Genomic DNA, 20826 nt, shown 5'->3' with positions numbered 1-20826 from the left:
TACCCATATTTTACTTTCTTTCTCAAGCAAGAAACACAGATTATACTGAATGAATGCAATTGTTGCCAGCTCCGCTGGATGCACTTTGAATCCTCCCCATCTCATAGTTTACTGCAAAGAAAGTGAAGCAAGCCCAGAATTATTGGCTCTGCAAGACCAAGCAGATACTAAAATTTTCCATTTTTAACAGAGGCAAGGTGAATGCAAAGCACCAAGTTTACCTACCCTCAGGAGCAAGAATATGTGAGACATGCAATCAATCTCAGTTCAGAAAACTGCACTTATTTCATTGTTTTTTCAGCCACGAGACTGCAGTAGAAAATACTACCTTCCTCAAGAAGAAACAAGCAAAAAACCCAAAACCCCCCAACCTGTTAAAGTCTGAAAAATACTATGCTCTCAGAGCACAGTGTGCTTTCGCAGCACTATTCTCAAAGCTTCAAAGGGATTTCTTTAAAAAGATCCCAAAAATTAGTGTAAATTACATGCAACATTACTAGCTCCAGTGCAAGATACACTTTCTTCTGTAATTAAAAGAGCTCATAGTAAGTATTTACAGAAACAGAGCTGTACTCTACTGTTTCACCAGTTTTTTCCTCCTCTCCCAAGTGTTCTTACACAGGTGTCTTTTATTTGTTTTATGGCTCCCCATATTTGCTGCCAGCAAATATATTTATAAGCAACCAATTACACTCAACTTTCTAAGAAAGGCTCACTAGTACCAATACAGCATTTTTAAAAAATACATTTTACTTACAGCAATATGTCTGACCACACAACTATACAACTGACACATCTTTTTGAAATTTTATTATGCTGCCAGGACTGTTTCTATAAAACAGATTAAAACCCATGTCTGTCACTTAGCATGGAAGACTTTAGAGATTGGCTCTAGTCTCACGATGCTAAGCAGAGAATTCCCCTAAATTTCAGGGAGGCTTTCCAGCACATCAAGACCTGCATGCATTTTCTCCTACTGCCAACATCCCAGCTCTTTAAAGCTGCTTAGGACATCTCTAACAGGTGTGATGAACTCCCCAGGGTATCATATTAAGGAACTATAACTTCCTGCAGGATACAATGCAGTAGCTGAGACTTTATAGAGCTATGATACTGTTCTAGAAGAACAGAAAGATCACAGGCACTGCCACGAAGAAATGCTTTGCAGAACACCAGTACTTCCCCCAAGGCATCTGCACCTTTAAAGCCCAAGTTTGCCTGCAAGTGCCAAAGCCCTGATACTGTTGCATGTCGCATATTGTGATTGACCAGGAAATATATTGAAAAGTGTTCAGTCAACAGTGCAGAAGCTGCATAGCTAGAGAGAACACAAATCCCTTTTAATTTCACATTTACTGAACAAGTACAATATATCATCAACTAAGTAAAGTACAGTCCAGGTCAAGCAAGAATACATAACTATGTTAGCTGATCCACATACAAATATCAGTCTTATTTCAAGTTTTTCTGCTTAAAATAAGACACTGCACAGCAAGGTTGATCTCACCAGCTGTAGATCTCTGGAAGTTAGATGCTCCATTTATGCCAAGCATATAGGCTCCCTCTATGATCAAGGGAGGTGGTTTTGTGCCCATCTCCAGTCTCAAGAGGCCAGCCTCTTCAATACTGAAAAGGCACCTGTACCCTTTTAATGACTACTTATGGAAGACAGATCCTTCTCTGAAGAGGAGTCTTTTTGTAGGCTCCCAAGGTGCAAATGTGGGCATTACACAGTTATTACTACGGTTCTGCATGAAGTGCAACAGCATTGGCTAGATTAAAAACAATCACCACATATCTGGAAATCTAAACCAGGAACATGGACCCTTAGGACATACTAGAGACATGTGAGTTACAATCTGCAACACAGAAGACATGAAGCAGCTTCAGTTATGACACATACATGAAGGTCCCTTAAGATTCTCATGTCCTGGGGTTAACCTATAGCCTCTCCCTTTTTAATTAGAGTCACGTCCATCAGACTGAAACAGGATCCCAGTACAGCTGAATTTCACAAAGCCTATTAAGAAAAACACAGATAAATTGCCTCCTCTGGAATATCCTCCCTCAACTTGCAAATAATCCCATCCCGTCTGGGCTAAACAATCCTACCAAAACATTTCTACAGCAAACAAAAGCTGCTTGTTTACAATGAAGAAAAAAATCAAGCAACCGAGCAACCTGAGGCACTAATAAAAAATACAGCAATTTTGAGTGTCTTTCACTTTGATGCCTCAGCCTCTCCAACAACCATCATCAAAAAAACAAAATTCAGATTCAATCTACATTTGAGACAAGGGACCACAGATACACTTTTGTATAGAGCAGAAATAAGTCTTGGACAAAATCATATAACCATGTCCACAAAAGATATAGGAAATAAACCCAGCATGAACAGGCTTCTCTATATCAAAGCTTTTCACATTACAGTGCAAAATACTCTGTGGACTGTATTAGAGGTCCTTATTTCCAGTAGCTATTTTTAGCTAAAATACCTTGAAAAATTAATTGAAGCAATTAATTATTACTATTCCAGAAAGAATATTATGTGGCTACAAATGGCCAAAAAAAATGACCTACAACAAAGAGGAGAAATGGTTCTGAGCTTCCCTATTAATATCTCCTCACTACTACAAAAAATCTTGGAAATCTCTGTCAAACTAAAAGCTACCACATTCCAGAAACAGGAATGTTAAAGAATATTGTCACCATATACATCAAGAAAAACACACCTACTAGGAAAAAACCTCCATGATTCAATGAAGAAACAGAATTTCAAACTTAGAAGACAGATGGTAAGGCTGTTCATTCCAACCATTACAGTCACAGCCACTGTATACTATATCCTGTACCACTTATTTTCAATGTTTTTCCTTAAACTAAATCAGATTTTACACAAGTTCCTCTTCCTCCTGAATTAATTTAAATTTACCAAATATGAGACAACAGGTTTTTATATATCAAGCACAATCAAGGCTAATTCTTACCTCGAGTAAGAAAATAATGTGTATGTAATGCAAATAATGAGTTAATGTAACTCATCATTTGAGACATACTAAAATGTTTGACTATGGAATCAAAACTAAGATCTTACTCAGGTACACACACACACACAGACACACACCACAGCTATACTAATGAATAAGATAAAGCCACTTCACAACCCAATAAAACAATGGGTTTACGCAGTAAAATAAAATTAAGACTGAAAAAAAATTTAACATATGGATTTAATAAAACACTTCTTTGTCCACTGTTTTGACACCTTCAGCAGAACTTAATAAAACTTTGTCTTAGTAGAATGAGGCATCAGCTACTCAGGTAACCCACAGAAAACAAATTGGAAAATCCCCTAAGAAGACAGGCAAAAAGTGAGTGCCTGATAAAGGGGTTAAGACACCTGACTAAAGACAGGATACACAAACTTCATTCCAGTAGGGGTGGAGTTTAAAGTTGTCTCCCTATGCATCACTTCTTAAAATAACTCACTATTTCCTATGAACATGTTCTGAAGTCCCAGCACCTTTTCTTTGTTATTGTTATAAACCCTTCATTCTGTTTCTCCTGTGCCTTATTAAGGATACAGCATAAGCTGCATTAGGTCAATACTATTTCTCAGCAAAGTAGAATACTTTACCAAAGTAAGTGGAATACCAGCCCAAATCTACTTGACACAAAATATCATGGAAATAACTCCCAGTATGTGTTTTTAAAACAGCAAGGCTCAAATGCTATCACCCTGAAAAACTGACAACAGCCCATGTATGGGAACTCAGAAAATTGAAGACATGAGGAGAAAACAAGTGAGAGGAATAGAAAATACTGCAGCATCTTCTCTTGATGTGACAAGACAGCATCCACGTGGCCAGTATGGCAAGTTAAAGCTTGCCATGTTCATGACTGATGAAGCATGACTCGAGACTTAAGGAGTAATTTCAGACCCAGAAGACTCTCTAAATGACCCCTCACAATGACTCCATCAAACAGCAGCCTGGCATCCAAATATCCTACACAGCTCATCCACAGCACAGTCCTGCTCTCTCTGCATTCAGGCATACCAGTTCCACTGTGCTCACTCAAGCTGCAAGATCTAAGCTGTTGTTTCAACTTCCTCACAGAGTCAAGTGCACATGTACTAAAATAAATGTCCATCAATTTACTTCCTGAGGGCTGAACCTGACTTCCACTAAAAATCAATAATATTTCACTAATATTAAGTTTTGATTTTTTTATTTTTTTTAGTAACAGATACACTATGTCATGTTACCCCATCTTACAAACCTTTTGGTTTACTGCCCCCTGAATATTCACACTAAGAGCAGGAAGGAGTAGCATGAGGGAAAAGAAGAGCTAAACTAGAAACCACCTTGCAGTGCTGAAATACATAAGTGCATTTGTAGCTGGAAATCATCCTATTGGCTAACATTCAACATCCAATTATCATCAATTTATTTATTTATTTAGACCCCACACAATCTACCATTTATATGAAAATATACCATTCAAGGTTAAAGTTAAAAGCTCATTTTTACTGGATTTTCATTTGACATTTGAAGATTAAAACAGAACCATACAATAAGTCACCTTTCTACAGATATCCAAAAGAAAGCAGTATCATCCTAGCACCCATTAGAGCATGTTGAGAGTTTCTCTGGTATTTGTGAGATTAACTGCTAGACTATTAGGACTGTAAAACAGTAAGTACTAACAGTTCTAAGTTTATGGCCAATTCTTTCAAGTATTCTGGACATCAGGGTCATATATACATATATATATACACACACGCACATACATATATATATACACACATACATATATATATACACATATATATATATGTATTTATTCCTAATGCTCATCCACGTTTAATTTTCTATAAAACTATTGTTAAAGTCATGAGCACGAATTCTGTAACTTCAACATTCAGAAAATTACATAACTTTGTATTGTTATACAAGACTGACTCCAAATCCAAACATAAATGTTTGAAGTTTTATGCTAGATTAAAACTAATTAGTTGTAAATTATTTTTAACTGAATGACTTTTCATAGTTCACAAACAACTTTCATGGCAATGACCAAGACAAATCTTTATCAGTTATGTACAGGATTGTTACCATGAAAGTGTAATTTTTCCTTTCGTTATGTTAAAGAGACAGCATTATTATAGGACTATTTCATTAATTTTGGCAGAACTAATTGCTCAGGAATGAAAGTTGTTGTAGAAGATGCAAGTCCAGCCTCCTATAAACTTTACCAAATGCTTATGATGTAAAAATGAATGATGTTACAACACAACTGAGTGCAACTGACTTTCAGGAGAACTCTACCTCTACCTTCCAGTTCCAAATCTCATTATTCCATCACAGTAAGTCTTTTTAAGGTATAAGTAAAAATTTTGGTTAGACACATCACCTGATTTTGGCTTGTCTTTTCAAGTAAACTAAAAACAGCTCACTGGAGTTTTTGAAAAAATCCCTACCAGAGGAACTAGCAAAAAGACTACATAAGAAATTCACTCCGTAACTTCTCAGTAGTTCAAGCACAGGAGAGACCACAGTATTTGAAGCTGTCAATTTGGTGATGTAAAAGTTTTGCATTAAGTAGAAGACCGGTGAGTTTTGCATCCATTTGTCAATTCTACTCTTATTCTTTTAAATAATGCTAAAATGCAACATTACCAGTTACTGCTAGTAAGTTTCTGTAGCCTAAATTATCTGTCAGTGAAGGCAGACTAAACAAAAAACATTGTTTTCTTGTTCTTGAGCAACTATTCAACACCACTGACTTCTACACTAGAGTTAAGCCTAACCCAGCCTCAAAAGACTGTCTATGTCTTGTTCAATCAATATCATGACTTCTGGTGAGAAAAAGCCTAGATTCAAAGCAAAACCAAACCAAACAAAGAAAAAAAAAATCACAAACAAGCAAACAAACAAAAAAACCCTTAAACACCCACAAACCAACCGAACCCAAAATAGAAAAAGGCTTCATAATTCTGATTCCCTACCTTAACCTGACAATGCCACTCAATTTAATGAGGTAGACATGACTGTCATATATACTTTTTAAAATAATATACTGCCTCAGTGGACACAATGTAAGAGACTAATCAAAGCCAGTTTAGATCTTACTTCATTCACATGATTTTCCCACTGTTACTGGAATGATTTATTGATTTGTCTTTGACTGAAGAGAATCAAAGTCCTCTGCCTCGAGTTGCACTTACAGTGGTGTTCTTAGTCTACTTTAAAGTACCTCTGAAACAGATTTGAAATTGAAACTCAACAGAACAGTGAGTTTTATATCACAGCACATATCAAATTTTACTAAAGCATCACTTGGAGAAAGCTTGGAAAATTCTGCAAAGTGCTCTACTGTTTCTAAGAAACTTCTGCTGTTTGTGATTATCAGCAAATTTGCTATTTTGGCATCACACTAGCGCCCCAGTGCCTCCATTTCTGACCCCTTCAAACAAAAACAAGCTGCTCAACAATGTCTAATCCGTGCGTCATGTAATCCTGCTTAATACCCTACAAACTCTGGGTAATATTTGGGTAGTTTTTAAATTTAGCAAAGAACATCCTGGCCTAGTTCAAAGATACCCTTGCCTTGGTAGTGTCCCCTAGAAACATCGCCCACACTAGTTCCAAAGAAGAAAAGCAAACGCACACTTAGGCGTAAGAGAAATGAACAAAAAATAAGAGACTGTGGTCTAATGTCATAATGAAAACACAAAATTACAAATCAAATTATTGAAATAGGAATGCATTATGCAAACACCAAACACACCACTCAAACAAAGAGACATTCTGACTTTCTAAGAGCCCCACGTGCCAGCCAAGCGCTCCCTGCTCACAGCGAGGGCAGCCAGCGCCGCAGAGGCCGGCGCGCAGCCCGCGCAATCACCAGCTCTGAGCCATTAACACACGTCACACGGCGCTGCCAGAGAAACACCAAATCCCTTCTTTGAGACACCACTTGCTGTTTGAAGCATCGTTATTTTACAAGTGGCTCATGCTACAAACCAAAGAGATCTAAACTAAGTCCCATTATAATTCTTCTGCATACTGTCCTGCCTGTCCTACCTAAGATCTCTCAGAGCCTCACTGAAGGACAAATATGTTCCTATTTTGTTTAGGCTGTCAGGCAGACAGTCTCCAATCATTAGCCTCTTGTCAACAGCGATGCTGGGGTAGATTACTACTGTGTAGTGCTTGTAATGGCAGGTGCATGGCCCTGGGGCTGCCATCTGCCAGGAAGGAAGTGTTCTCCTCTAGGATGCTGAAGAGATTGACAAATAATGTAAACAAAACACTGAATCATTCCTAATCTATGCAATAAAGCTATTACATTACTCTTCTGCAGTGTAGATATCACCATCAGAGGTGGGGGCTTAGGTTTGTGGCTTGAATTGTTTTTTCCTAATTATTTTTCTGATTGATTTACTGAGATAAACACACTCTGAAATAACTTTTATTTAACCGAGATGGGCAATTTTGGATTTGAAAATAAACAAAAAAGCCACCCTAGCATCAAATATGTTTATTTTGGAAAGTATCTCCCCACTGCTCAGTTGTAGCAAGCCTCTTTCCAGAGAGTATTTGCCTGCACTGTGAGCAAGAACTTGTTTTTTAAATTACTATTTTTGATACAGCTATACACAAATTGGGGTCATCATCACTGATAAAAACAATTAAGAATGTTTTGAAGTATTTTTAAAGCAAAAATAGTAACAGAACTCCAAGTATTGGCCTTGGTCTTTTAAATTAATTTCTAAAGGGATTTCTCATAATCAGACTGAAAATCTTTCCTAAACAGTCTCAGTTTAGTATCCAAATTGTCACCTGAGCTACCAAACAATAGCATAACTCCATGGAAATAAGCAGGCACTTACCTAGTCTTCAAGAAAGTTACTCACTGTTTAACTGGCTACACAGAGATTACAACCTACTGCTGTCTTTGAGTCAGCTTCAAACGTTACTGGATATGTTAGCACTTCAACATGCCAAGAAATACTTTCAAGTGACCCTCTGTAAAGATGTAAGCAATCTTTGCATTGGTTTTTCTGTGGTTTGCATCAGGCTTGTAATACCCAAGTTGTAAAAACTTGTGTTAACTACAGACACAACCCTACAACTAAGAGTTTTGTTCTATATGTATTAGTGTAGAAATTGACAACAACAAATCTAAACCAGTAATCCTGGCTTCCTCCAAAGGTGACAGAGACGCAGGGGAAAATGCATGCTACTTTATAACTTGCATTTAAAAGACAATGGGAGTCACCTTTGCTGGTTCTGTTTACTGCTGCTGGTCCTCCAGAGCCCTGGCAGACTGACTAATCCAAATAGCACACATGCTAGATAGCTAAAGGCAGTTGACAAAAACACAAGTGGAAAAAAAAACCAACAACAACAAAACAAACAAAAAAGTTTTCCTTTGAAAACTGATGCAGGAGAGCAAGTGTTTTCAACAACCAGCAACAACGGGACTATTGAGCTGAACTTGGCTTTTCAAAGCTGCCACTCTTGACCCCCTACATACATACACACAAAACTTTAAAAATAACTGCATGCCAGACAACAGACACAAAGAAAACATATCTGAACTTTGGAGGTCACTACAACATCTTCTGAAAACTCAAGGGATAATACTGATTTCCATGAATACACAGATCACTTCAAAGCAAACATTGTAAGAAACTACAAAAAACCCAGAGAGTTGTGAAACTTTCCAAATTACACATCCTAATTCAACAAATCAGTCAACATATACACTTTAAATTGCTATTACACATTGTGTATCAACTTAATGTTTAAACTCACACAAAATTTGCTGTGTCATGACTAAAACAAAGAATACAAAGAACAAAAACATGGACAACCAGTATAAAAAGTATACTATATTTCAACAAATTCAGAAGAAAAAAGCCACAGATACAACCATTTTTTGAAATGTTTATTACTTTAAAAAGAAACATATTAATGGTGCTTTTAGAGAAAAACTTATAGACAGAAAATACCTGAATGTAATTATGCTGCCACTTAACTGCTGAATAGGGAGGGAAGTTAAGATTCCATACAGTAACTGGCTAAATTTTTCAGTGGATGCTTGCTGTGTTTCAGTTTATAAACCACTTCAGCATTCCAGTGTAATTAACACTACTTAAAAATAAGAGTAAACCAAGTGTAAAGAAACCCATGTTATTCTCTCTTTAAAAACGAAAAAACAAACAAAAAAACCCCAACAAAAACAAACCAGCCCCACCGTATAAAACATGCCCAAATACTCTTTCTGCTCAAACACTCCTTTATTCTTCTTACTTACAAATGAACGTTAGTCTCTGTAGCTATCTTGAAAGAAATCAAGTAATCAGAAGCAATCATCAACCTAAGCATTTCCTCTGCCTTGAGCAATGACTGTACTGGTTCATTTTAGAACAAACCCACCATTCAATTTGGTCTATAAAAAATTTATCTTAAATGACTGAAAGTAACTATGACATTCTTCCTATGAGCAGTATAGCTAAACATAATTTAAAGTATAAAGCAAAAAGAAGTCTAATAGGTGTCTTGATATTCTATCCACTTGTAACAATCTGACACCCATATAATCAACATAATTTAAAGTATTAAAAGCTTCATTTAATCCTAGTTAATTTCAGTTTACATTTTGTGTTTTATGAGTGACACTGCTAGGCTCAGATCCAACCATTTTGGTTTGGTCACCTGCAAACTGTCATCTGAAAGACAGTAAGTGGATTTTGAGATGTTTAAAAGAAAATCTCAAATCTTTAATTCTAAGTGTGAGTTAAAAATTCAAGCTATCTAAGTTGTTAAAAGTAGCTCAGTTCTTTCTGCTGTTAGTTTGATGTTCTTACAGAACTTAGCAGTAAGAGAAACTATTACAACTGATTTATTCAAAAAAGACTTTAAAAGATGTATAAATTTCTAACACAGCATAGAGTTCTTTTAATACTTTCAAGAAGTTATTTTCAAATGAGCATTAATTTTGTTCAAGAGACAAGCATTCTCATGTTGCTCTGAACTTTTTGGCAGTTGGCATATGAAGAGGAGGTCAAAAAAACAACTTAATAATACAGTTCATTGTGTAAAGTAATCCCAAAGAAAAAGGAAACAAAGTTTATGTCTTCCACAATCTAAAACACCATCAGAAAGACAGAGAAAGATTTCTTAAGATAGGCTTTTTTATTTAGGTGCAACCATAAAACCCTCACAAAACTAAAAGCTAATTGACAAGGCAAGTGCATGGGGAGGATCATTATTATAAAAAAATCACCTTATTACGATTTTAAGCAGCTGCATTACAGATGATGACTTCTTCAAACAAATCAAGGCAAAAGAAACTGACAGAGGAGGGAAAGAACCCTCAAGGTTTTTGCATTATTACATATAGTATCTGTTCAATTTTAGAAAACTAGGCCAACTACTAGAAACATCTACAAGTTGAAACTACAGAGAACTCTGTGAATGGAAAAGAAAACAAAATTAAAGGTAACTCACTCTGGTGACTGAGATTAAAGAAAACTCCCTATCAAACACCCACTAAATTTAATGGCAATCTTAATTAAGAATTCCAAGACTACACAGAAAGGGTAAAATCTTAACCCCACTGAGACAGAAACAAAACTCCTATCTGATTTCAACTTTGACTTCAAAACTAAGATCCACCATAAAAAGTCACATCGTTGTTGATTGTAATCTGTCATAAATATACTGGAATAAATAATTCACACTATGAAAAAAATTACTGTAAGCATTTCCATAAATAATGAAATCCATTCACAGTCCATGTTTCTAAGCAAAAAAAAAACAGTCATAGTTTAAGAACAAAGGCTAGTTATTAGCAAGTAACAAGTTTTAACCCACCAATAACAGTATTATTTTATTTACATATCAGATGAAGGCAATTGTTTCTCCAACTCCTATATATTTTCACATTTTTAGAACACAATAGAACTAAATGAAGTGATAATTTCAAGCAACATTTTAACTGTTGTTTTGACAGCAGCTGAGGATGCACTCCTTGCTCTTGCCATGACAGAATAATATGGACAGAGACTTCAAAAAGCAAAGCACTCCCTACAGCAGAGGCAAGCTACTGATAGCAGAGAAGTACACTACATATGGAAGCCAGCCACCTTTAAATTATACAAATAATTTTCGTTAAAGCATTTATCCACATGAAAATATAACTACTGCTACAGACCTTAAGGAAGAAGTCAAAGTGATTTTTAACATGTATTTTGCACAAATCAAAATCCTCAAAGAATAAGTCAATGCATGGTTTTTTACATGTATTTTGCACAAATCAAAATACTAATTTTCTGATAAGGTAATTACAAGGAGCTTGTTTGTATACCCTCTATCTCAAGAGTCTTCTGTTCTAAATATTAAACAGAAATGGATACTCCATCATTTCTAAATGACTGCAAACCACTCTTAAAGTCAAACTTCTCACTTTCCAATGTAGTTAAAAACAAAGTTTGAAAAAAGTGCAAACTAAACAAACAATGTTGATTATATAAGCTCTCTGTTGTGCAAATCAAGATTTTTTACAGAATTATATTTTCTCAAATCTACCCAAAATACGACTGTTGAAGTAATCTTTTCTAGGCACAAAATACAGTTTTCTTTAAACAGAGTATGTTTCTCAGTAAAACGTAAAATTCTTAGCAGTCTCCCAAGTCACAATGTTTGAAACTTAAATACATTAGCAAAATTCTACGTGACCTTTTTAAGCACTGGCAGAAGACCTTGCATAAACAAACTTTAGTGTGAAATCTCAATGAAAACCAAAATGGAAACTAGGAAATTGGCAAAAGTTTATTATTTGATTAAACTTACACCAATGAAGTCCTTTTGATGTATTTCTCCTTCCCCACGCTGTGACTTTCCCAGATTGCTGCCACAAGTACAATTAACCTGATGCCCTGTTTTTGGTACCCAAGCCACTGTCGGCTGAGGATGATGGTGGTGTGTGAGGTTCTTCCTTACTACCTTGACCTGACTCTGGTTCCATCCATCCATCCCTGCATCCCGTACCTCTGAGTGCACCCTACAGGCTGGCACCCTTCTCAGGGAAGCGAGGTGCTGGAGAAGACAGCCCACCTCCTACAGATAGGGTCAATCCCAACGAGCCTCCCCGCACCACTCCTCCATGTGATCTGCGTTTAGAAGCTTACGGGAAAAGAGGAAAAACAAACACACATGCAGATTAAATATTAAAATAAAGACAAGCCTATAACCGTCCTTGGACAAACACACGCAGCCGCAGCACTGAGCCCTCTCCGCCGTAAGCCGCGTACCACATTAACACGGCTGCGTTCCCTGCATTATCCTTTTGTTTACAGGATGGGAAGGACGGCGGTCGTTTCCCTCTCCTTATCTGACCGCCCGCCGCTCCCATTCCCGCGCGCCGCCTGCTGCAGCCGCGCTCCCGCGCCGGGTTTTCCCGGTAACCGGTGCCCGCCTCCCTCCCCCCTTAGGGTCGGCAGCTTGGGGAATGCTGTGGAAATAGCTCTTTCCCAACACCGGGCTTCATTTGCAATCGGGGCTGTAGGTGGCTCAAGACAAGCTTCTCGTTTCTGCGAAAAATCCGTTTGCAAAGTAAAGGGGCGTGATCGTCTGCTGGCGCCCGGGACCGCCATCCCAAGGCCGGGCAAGGAGAGCGGGGGCTGCAGCATCCGCACCGGGCTCGGGCAAGCCGCAAGGATCCTGAAAGCGACCCCAGCAAAACTAAACGCAAGAGACAAATAAGGCTCGGCCCTCAACCCTTCCAGTCATTCAGAATAAGCCTTCATCTTTTCAAACTCTGACATTGCATTCAACAATCCTCTCGTCTTAATTAGGTTCAAAGCTTGCTCTGCAAACGGTGGGATCTCTCATCTTTTCCATCTTCCTGTACTTCCTATCAAAAGAGAAAATATTTTCTTCTTCAAAATCAACTAGCTACTAAGGAAACACAAGGAAAAAAAATCCCTGCACGTGGCTCTTACAAGCTTCTGCTGCTCACTTGTTATCGATGCCTCTATCAGCACTGTGACTAGAGAAGCAATACCTACTCTCCTCCAAGCAGCTACTACAGGGCTTGTCATTTCACCCAGCTATATCCATAAACACATATTACAGCTATCTCTGCACAAGGGTTTGACTACCATGTCTTGCATAAATCCAAGAGCATCCTTACAAGTGTCTCATTATTAACTTTTCCTCCTCGACAGACTGGCTGCTCTACGCCCTCCTCAACCCGCCCCCACCTCCGTATGAACCCTCACTCACTGAGAAAGGGTGGAGCTCTGTTGTGGGGAAGAAGGAAGGGTATTTGTTCCTTTCCTTTTTTTCTCAGCATAACCAGCACCTAATTAAAGGAATAACTACATACTGAAAATCGAAATTCTCTCACCCTAGGTTTCAGATTTCTTCAATTTGACACCCAACATTTGCAACTCACGAGCCCGCAACTGGAACATTGCTACACACCAACACAGGCTGGGCCCTTAAGTGAAATATGCAATACAGCATACAACAGCTCAAGCATGTAGTGACTTCTGGAAAGAATTACCATTTTTAAAATTCACATTCCATGCTCACTATGATTTACTGTTAAACTTTTGCAAGATATAAGGTCTTTCAAAACCATGATATTAAATTTATCCCTCTCAATTTGATATTCCCGACCTTCTCAGCTAGAGAGCCAAGGATTCTTTCTGTAATCTGATGTCCTCAGTCAAACAATGCTGGTTTTAACTCAATCATTTTACATTTTTAAATAGTATTTAGAAGTTGCATTAACATAAACTATTCAGGTCACATTTCCCAAACACTTTCCAAAATCTTACTTAAGAAAACTCTGAATGCAGCCCAAACACAGAAACTGTGTAAACAGCAGCTTCTCATGGGGTATCCAGAAGTATAAACATGTAATAATGGCACAGTAGTACTGAAACATGAATAAATATTCCAAAATTAAACCTTTTTCTTCATACAAAGAGCCACCACATTCCTCCAAGACTGCTTATTACAGGACATGTAAAAAGGGATAAAGTGATTTCTAAGGAAGCGAAGAGGGGTAGTGCTCTACACAACACACAACCTTGTGATGGTAAACACAAAGCACAAACACTCACAGCAGCCAGATGTAGCTACTCACCTTTCACAGCACTGGCTTCTTTCATGTTGTGAGACAGAAAGTCTATGCTGGCATACGTGCTCATCTCTACTCCATTGATGCCCCCATTCAGGAGGTGCCTAGCTTTCAACCTGGATTTGTCACAGTTTGCCAAGGACCCATCCACCACATCAATGGCGATGTAGTTGAGGCCATTCTGGAAGCCAGCCGAAGTCTCCCGGCACATAGGACTGCTACCCTGCTCCTCCTCCAGGCCTTCGCTTTTCCTGAGGGACACGTTCTCCACTGAGGCCGAGTTGTGTCGTTTGGGGTTGTGTGCGAAGGAGGGGGACACTGGGGTCACAGTGGTGGTGGAGGAGAAAGTTTCTGAGCTGTGCCTCCTCCGCCCCTGGGGATCTGCCCGGATTACTTTGGCCCCCCGATTCGGGTCTGGGGGAGGGCTGGAGAGAATGAAAGCCTCCACCCCAGACAGGGTGAGCCTCTTCACGCCAGATGTGGGGCTGGTGACCCGGGCACTTTCTGGTTTCTGAACAATGGGTTGAGGTGGGGTAGTGGCCATGCCAAAGGTCATCTCGGTGTAGTCACCACCGTCCGACGGGCTGGACGAACAAGCCATCCCCACAGCTGCCTTCAGGTAGTGCCCATTGGGCTGGCTGGTGCTGGAGGAAGAACCCGGAGAGAGAGCTTCCAAGGAGCCCACTGAGACCGTGCCCGACTGGGAGGGCGACTGCGACCCAAACTCAATGTTCATGTAGTCAGAGAGAGGGGAGCGCCTCTGCCCCGTGCCTGAGCCCAGGGAGGAGGCTGGGCTGTCAGCAGGCAGCGAGGGGGGAGAATAGACGGCAGCATCCCCAAAGTCAATGTTGATGTATTCACCAGGGCTCTTGGGCTCCGGCGGCAGAGGGTGCTCATTCATGCTGGGCAGCATCGTCCGCAAGGTCTCCAAAGAGAGGCGGCTGGGCCGGGCCACCCGCTGGCACCGCTGGCTAAGGAAGCTCTCGGTCCGGCTGTGCCGCAGGGGCGAAGGCACCGTGTGGCTGGAGGGGGCGAAGGTGCCCGCAGGCAACTGGCTCGCTCCACACACCGCCTCCTCCGGGATCATCCTCCCCGGGGAGTTCATGAAGACATACTGGTCGCTGTCCTTTACCAAGCCCTGGCTCTTGTACGACCGGGGTAAGGAGCTGTATGAATAGCAGCTGGGCTTTGGGGGCTCACTGGACCCATGCCCTGAAGGGGCAAAAAAGAAGTCTGGAGGGGTGAGGGAGGGAGCTGGGGGCCCATTCTGGGGGTCCCGAGGGGACATATTGATATAGTCGCCGTTACTCAGCCTCCCATCTGAGCTCTCCACGGACAACTTGGAGCCGCACCACATCCTCATGTACCCGCTATCGTCAGGGGAGCTCTCCCCAGGCGAGCTGGTCTTGTAGCTGCTCCCGTTCCCCGGGGACCCGCTACCCACCCCTGCCCGGGGCTGCAGGATCTGCTTGGGGGCAGACACGCTGGTGGGGCTCATGGGCATGTAATCATCGCTGCCCCGGCTTCCCTGCCCTAAGGCTGCGGCCACACCGGGGGTCATGGGCATGTAGCCGTCATCATCTCCCCCTCCTCCCCCCACTGCCGGCGGGCCCAGATTGGTGCTGCTGCTGCCGGAGCTGCGGTGAGAACCGATCTCGATGTCTCCGTAGTCCTCCGGGTAGGGGGTGTAGGTCACTTTGGGGGAAGCCCCGGCTTGGCAGGAGGAGAAGAGGCGGCCGGCGCTGCCGGCGAAGGTGGCGCGCATCAACGTGTACTCGTCGAGGGAGGCGGAGGAAACCTGCGGCGCGGCGGGTCGCTGCCGGCACGGCGTGGTCAGGGAGTAGGTCCGCTTCCTATGGCACCTGTCGCTGGCAGCGTCGGGGCAGGGCCGGTAGCAGAGGCGGCCACTCGGGGGCCGCTCCATCGCCATGTAGCCGTAGAGGTCGGTGCCGCCCCCCGGGTCCCGCACTGGGGGGGTCTCGGCCACCGACTCAGGGGTGTTGCTGCGGTTGCTGGCAGTGGAGGAGGAGGAGAAGGGCCGGAGATCGCCGCCTGGGCTGGAGCCGTACTCGTCGAAGGACATAAAGCCGGCGTCGCTGGGGGAGCCGGACACGGAGGCGCTGCCGCTGGACGGGCGCTGCGGGTGATGCGGGTGGGCAGGCTCGGAGCCGAGGCCGCTGCTGGAGGAGAGGCTGATGGGGCTGGTGGCGGAGGGGGGCGAGTGGGAGGCGGGCATGGACATGGAACGGCTGCTCTGCAGCCCGCCGCCGCCACCGCCGGCCAGCACCGGGAGCAGCTTCCCTGCCTGCCGCCCTCCGCCGCCGCTGAGCGTGTGCGAGCGGCTCAGGGGGGTCCGCACAGGGCCCGGGCTCATAGGGCTGCCGGCCGCGGAGCCCACCCGGCAGCCGTCGCCCTCGCTGGCCGTTCTCACCCGGCACGGCGTGCACTTGGCGCTGGCGCCAGCGGCGAGGCTGTCGGTGCGGGAACGGCGGAGGAGGCCGGTCTGGCTGGGAGGCAGGTTGACCAGGTGGTGGTGCCGGCGACCGGGCACGGTGATGGGATGGGTGGCGGAGACGCCGCTGCCGCCGGGCCCGCCGGCCCCCCCGGAGGAAGAGGAGGAGGAGGACTGGCTCTTGCTGCGGGGCCGGAACTCGGACAGCTCCTTCAGCGCCTTCATGGCCTCCAGGATGGTCTCGTGGATGTTCTGGGCCACCACCGAGTCGTCCGCTTGCATCCAGAGCTCGCCGGGGCCGGTGGCGGCCGAGCGCCCCACCTCGATGAAGAAGAAGCTGTCGGAGTGGCCGCAGCGGCGGATGTTCATCAGCTGCAGCGTGACCGAGGGCAGCTCGCAATTGAGGCGCACGAACCCAATGGTGCGGGCCGAGAGGCAGAGCCGGTGGACGCCGGTGAGGTTTTTACTCTGACCCAAGCCCTTGGGCTTCAGCGTCACCTGCCAGACCTCTCGGTAGGCAGCGGTGGCCGGTGCGATCAGCCCGTAGTTAAGGTCTTCGCCGGCCGCGGCCAGGGAGGTGGCGGCCGCGCCGCAGGAGGCGGAGAAGGGGGAGGCGAGGTGGCGGTAGGGGGACCCCTGGCAGGCCGCCTTGCCCTCGTTGAGCAGGTCGGTGAGAGCCCTGTACCAGCCCTCCTGCTCCTGTTCGTTTTCGGCTGCGACAGCGAAGTACTCGTCCTTGGTGTAGAGGGCGATGAGGTACTTGTGCTTGGCGTCCGCCCGCTTGTTGATGTTGAGGCAGGAGTCCAGGGCGATCACCCGCTTGGGCGCCCCAGACTTGTTCCTCCATTTCTTCTCGCTCTCGTAGTACTCCAGCCGGGCGCCCCCCGCCTCTTCCCCACCGCCGCCCGGGCCGCGCAGCACGAAGAAGCGCTTGTGGCCGTGCTTTTGCTTGCGCAGGTACCCGCACTTCCTGACGCCCTGGTTGTTGTTGTTGTTGTTGTTCAGGTTGGGGCCGGGCGGGGAGCTCAGGGGGGGCAGCAGCCCCAGCACAGCAGGGCTCGCCATCCCCAGCCCCGCGGCGGGAGCGCCGCCCGGCTCCTCTCGCTGCTGCCGCCGACGCTGAGCGGATCCGGAGCCCGAGCGCCGCGGCGAAAAAAAAAAAAAAAAAAAGAAAAAAAGGAAGGACGGAGGAAAGCAGGTAAAATAAAGTTATTCCTTCGTAGAAGAGCGCAGTGCTCGGAGCCGCAGCGGGATCCTCCGCTGTCACCTCTAGGCAGCGGGTGCTGCTGGCGGCCGCCCGGCGTCCTCCCCGGCTCGAGTACCGGCGACACCGCTAAGGCTCCCCCACCGCCGCTGCTGCCGCTGGTGCTGCCGGCGCCGGCGGGAGTTTCGCCGTAAGTAACACATCGCGCACCGAGTGCCCCAACTAAAGAGCAAAACAACACGTGACCGCCGCCTCACCGAGGCGCTCACACACCGAGACGGGGCGGGGCGCCGCCGCCGCCGGCACCGCCCCGCATTGGCCGCCGGGCAGCGCGAAGGACGGCTGCGGCCCTCAATGGGGCGGCGGGGCGGGCTCTCGGCAGCAAAGCGGTGGGACGTCGTTGGACGGCAGGAGCCTCGCCCCCCCGCCCCCTTCCCGCCCCTCCGCGTTCCCGCCCACAGCCTCCGGCCCCCCTCGGGCGCAGCGCAACCCGTCGCTGTCGCGGCTGCCCTCAGCGCACACAGCGCGGAACGTGCCGGGGGCACGGGAACGGCGGGGAGACCCGCCACATCCGGCGAGCCCCGGTGCTGGCCCTCGCCATCTCTCGGGACACGGCGGGGCGCCGGCGGAGCTCGCCGAGGCCATATCAGGTGCTGCGGACCCGCCGGGCGGAGCTTCCGGCCGTGCGTGAGCGCCGGGCGCCCCCCGCACACCCCCGCACACACGCGCGTGTGCGTCAGCCCTGCCCGCTCCTCCGCCCGGTGTGTCACAGCGCCCACGCCGCGCGCGGCCACCCCCGCGCCCCGCCCGCAGCGCCCGCTCCCCGCGGGGCTGAGAAATGCCACCCAGGGAGGGCCGGGGGGCAGGGGCTGCTGCTGTTAGTCCGTGTTAATTAAACAGCACTAATTTATCCGGGCGCTTCGCTTTGGTGGAGGATAAGGGTAGCGTCCGCGTTTCCTCTGGAAACGATCCCGGCGCCGTTGGGGGATCGCGGCGAGGTGATTACGGAACAAGCGGCGGCGGGGGCAAAGCGGCTTCAGGGCCCCCCGCCTCCCCGGGGCACCCCGCCTCCCTGCTCCCGCCGCCGCTCCCGCTCCCTCACCGGACGCGCGGGGGCTCCGCGGGGCGGGGAACGACGGGGGCGGGGGGGTGCGAGGTGCCGCGCTTGTTTACGGGGGACCCGCGCGCTCGGCAGCGGGCGGGCCGCGCCCGAGGATCAGTGAGCGCCTTTCTCTCCCCTCCACCGGAGGGAGGTGAACGGCGAGGGGGGGCGGAGGGGCCCTGGCCGGGGTGGGCGGCAGGAGGGGCGGGGGTCTGTCCAGCCCGCATTTTCCTGTGTGAGGCGGGAGCGGGGGAAGGAAGGGGGAGCGCAGGGGCCCAGGAGGGGGCTGCAAGGCGGGGATGCCGGGCTCTCACCCCCCGATGAGGGCGGTCGCGGCGCGTCACCAAGCGCGCAGAGTGGTGCGGGGAGGACAGCGATAGTAAAAGTCGAGGGATGAAGCGAAGAAGCTGTACTGACACCGTCCAGCCTGTTCCTAACCGCAGCTGCATCTCCGCCGCCCCGGGAGCGGCTGAGGAAGCCTTTCTTTGCACATGCCCGGGAAGAAAAGTGAGGCTGGGGTCATGCAAACATCTATCCGTGTTTTCCCTTCTCTCCCTGGAGTGCCTTCGGACACGCTTTTTTTTTTGTCGGCTTGCGCCGAAGCTGAAACAGCCAAGTTTGCGAGTAAAGACATGAGCGAAAAAGAAACAAAACACAGAAACAACACCACAAACAAACAGGCAAGGGAAAAAAAAGACGAAAGTGATGCGGCGCTTCCAGCTGCCGCCGTGCGGAGCCGTGGCCGAGCTCTTCCCGCAGCCCGCATAGACCGCTGTTGCTGCTCAGTTCCCTCCTGCACGAAATTCTCCGCGGTTTGGGTCATAATAACTCATTTAGAAATTAACAGCTGAAACAGGGGGGAGAGGAGTATGATTGGAAAAGACTTCACTGTAAATACCGGTATGCTGCAGTAAAGCATCTTAAGAAGGAAGACCTCTCCCATCATTTTATGGGAAAATAATAACATTAACATTAACTAGTACTTACCGGGGTTTATTAAATTTAGGGGGGGGGGGGTGTCAACGGAGTTAGAGAGTAATTTGAGATCAAAGGCACCAACCTCTCCACAGAAGCAAGAAAAGAGTGTAACCTTAGGCAAGGTACCTGTGACCTCTCTGTACCTGTGTGATTCTTCACAGAAAACGATGCTGACAATCTCTACTGTCCTGGCAATGTGCTTTGATTTCTGTATCTGGAAAAATGCATAGAATTGGTAATTATAAACTTAGTTTATATGTAATGATTTCATAAGAAATCTCAGTGAGGACAGCTTCTTGTGAAAACTCAGGAATAGTTGATTTTCTAGCTATGACTGTAGTGGGCCAAACTGTCTCCTATATCCACACTACCAAAGACATATGCTAGTTATCTAACTAAAAGTTTCTTGTCACTGGGTGATCTGGGCCTATAAACTCAAACTTTTTTCTGCAAACCCCTTGGGAATTTGAAAATATTTTCCCCAGACATTTATGAAATATATTGGTGACCTTGAGCAAGCATTCTTAGGTCTGAAATGTCGAAAAGATAAATATTATTTCATCTACTCAGCACTGTCATATATGTTATTCTTGACCATGTGGGTAATACAGATTAAATATACTGGCTATAGCAGCACAGTTTGTTTGCAAACAATTTCTGTGACAAAGACATTAGAATAGACTAGAGTCCAATGTTGCATTGGATTGGCATTGATATCTATTGGCATTGATATCTATTCAGCAGCTCATTTTTAGCAGGAGTTGATTCATAACAAGCATTATTTTTCCACAGTTATGTTTGGGTTTTTTGGTTTTTTTTAATGCATAACTGGGGTACCGAATGCAAGAAGTGGGACCCAGGCACGTGTAAAACTCAGGTTAAAAAGTAAATCATTTCATGACCAACATGCTGGAGTGAATGTTC

General features: G+C 45.5%; 1 protein-coding gene across 5 annotated transcripts in view; it reads right to left on the bottom strand.

Annotated features, from left to right (window-relative positions):
• IRS2 (insulin receptor substrate 2) overlaps positions 1 to 18025 on the bottom strand; it is a 28996-nt gene extending 10971 nt beyond the window's left edge. Inside the window, exons 1-2 of one of the 5 annotated variants that reach the window (XM_059839704.1) lie at positions 14173 to 18025; positions 12066 to 12200 (exon numbers count right to left, since the gene is read on the bottom strand). In XM_059839704.1, the coding sequence (XP_059695687.1) occupies positions 12079 to 12200; positions 14173 to 17683 (3633 nt within the window). In that variant the 5' untranslated portion in view covers positions 17684 to 18025 and the 3' untranslated portion in view covers positions 12066 to 12078. The other 4 variants (XM_059839705.1, XM_059839702.1, XM_059839706.1 and 1 more) reach the window with 4 other exon arrangements.
• Positions 18026 to 20826: the final 2801 nt, after the last annotated feature.

The sequence above is a fragment of the Haemorhous mexicanus genome, chromosome 2 (genome assembly GCF_027477595.1).
Source record: "Haemorhous mexicanus isolate bHaeMex1 chromosome 2, bHaeMex1.pri, whole genome shotgun sequence".
Taxonomy (NCBI): Eukaryota; Metazoa; Chordata; class Aves; order Passeriformes; family Fringillidae; genus Haemorhous; species Haemorhous mexicanus.
The sequence above is the reverse complement of the archived record's forward strand: the minus strand, read 5'-3'. Positions and strand labels throughout refer to the sequence as shown.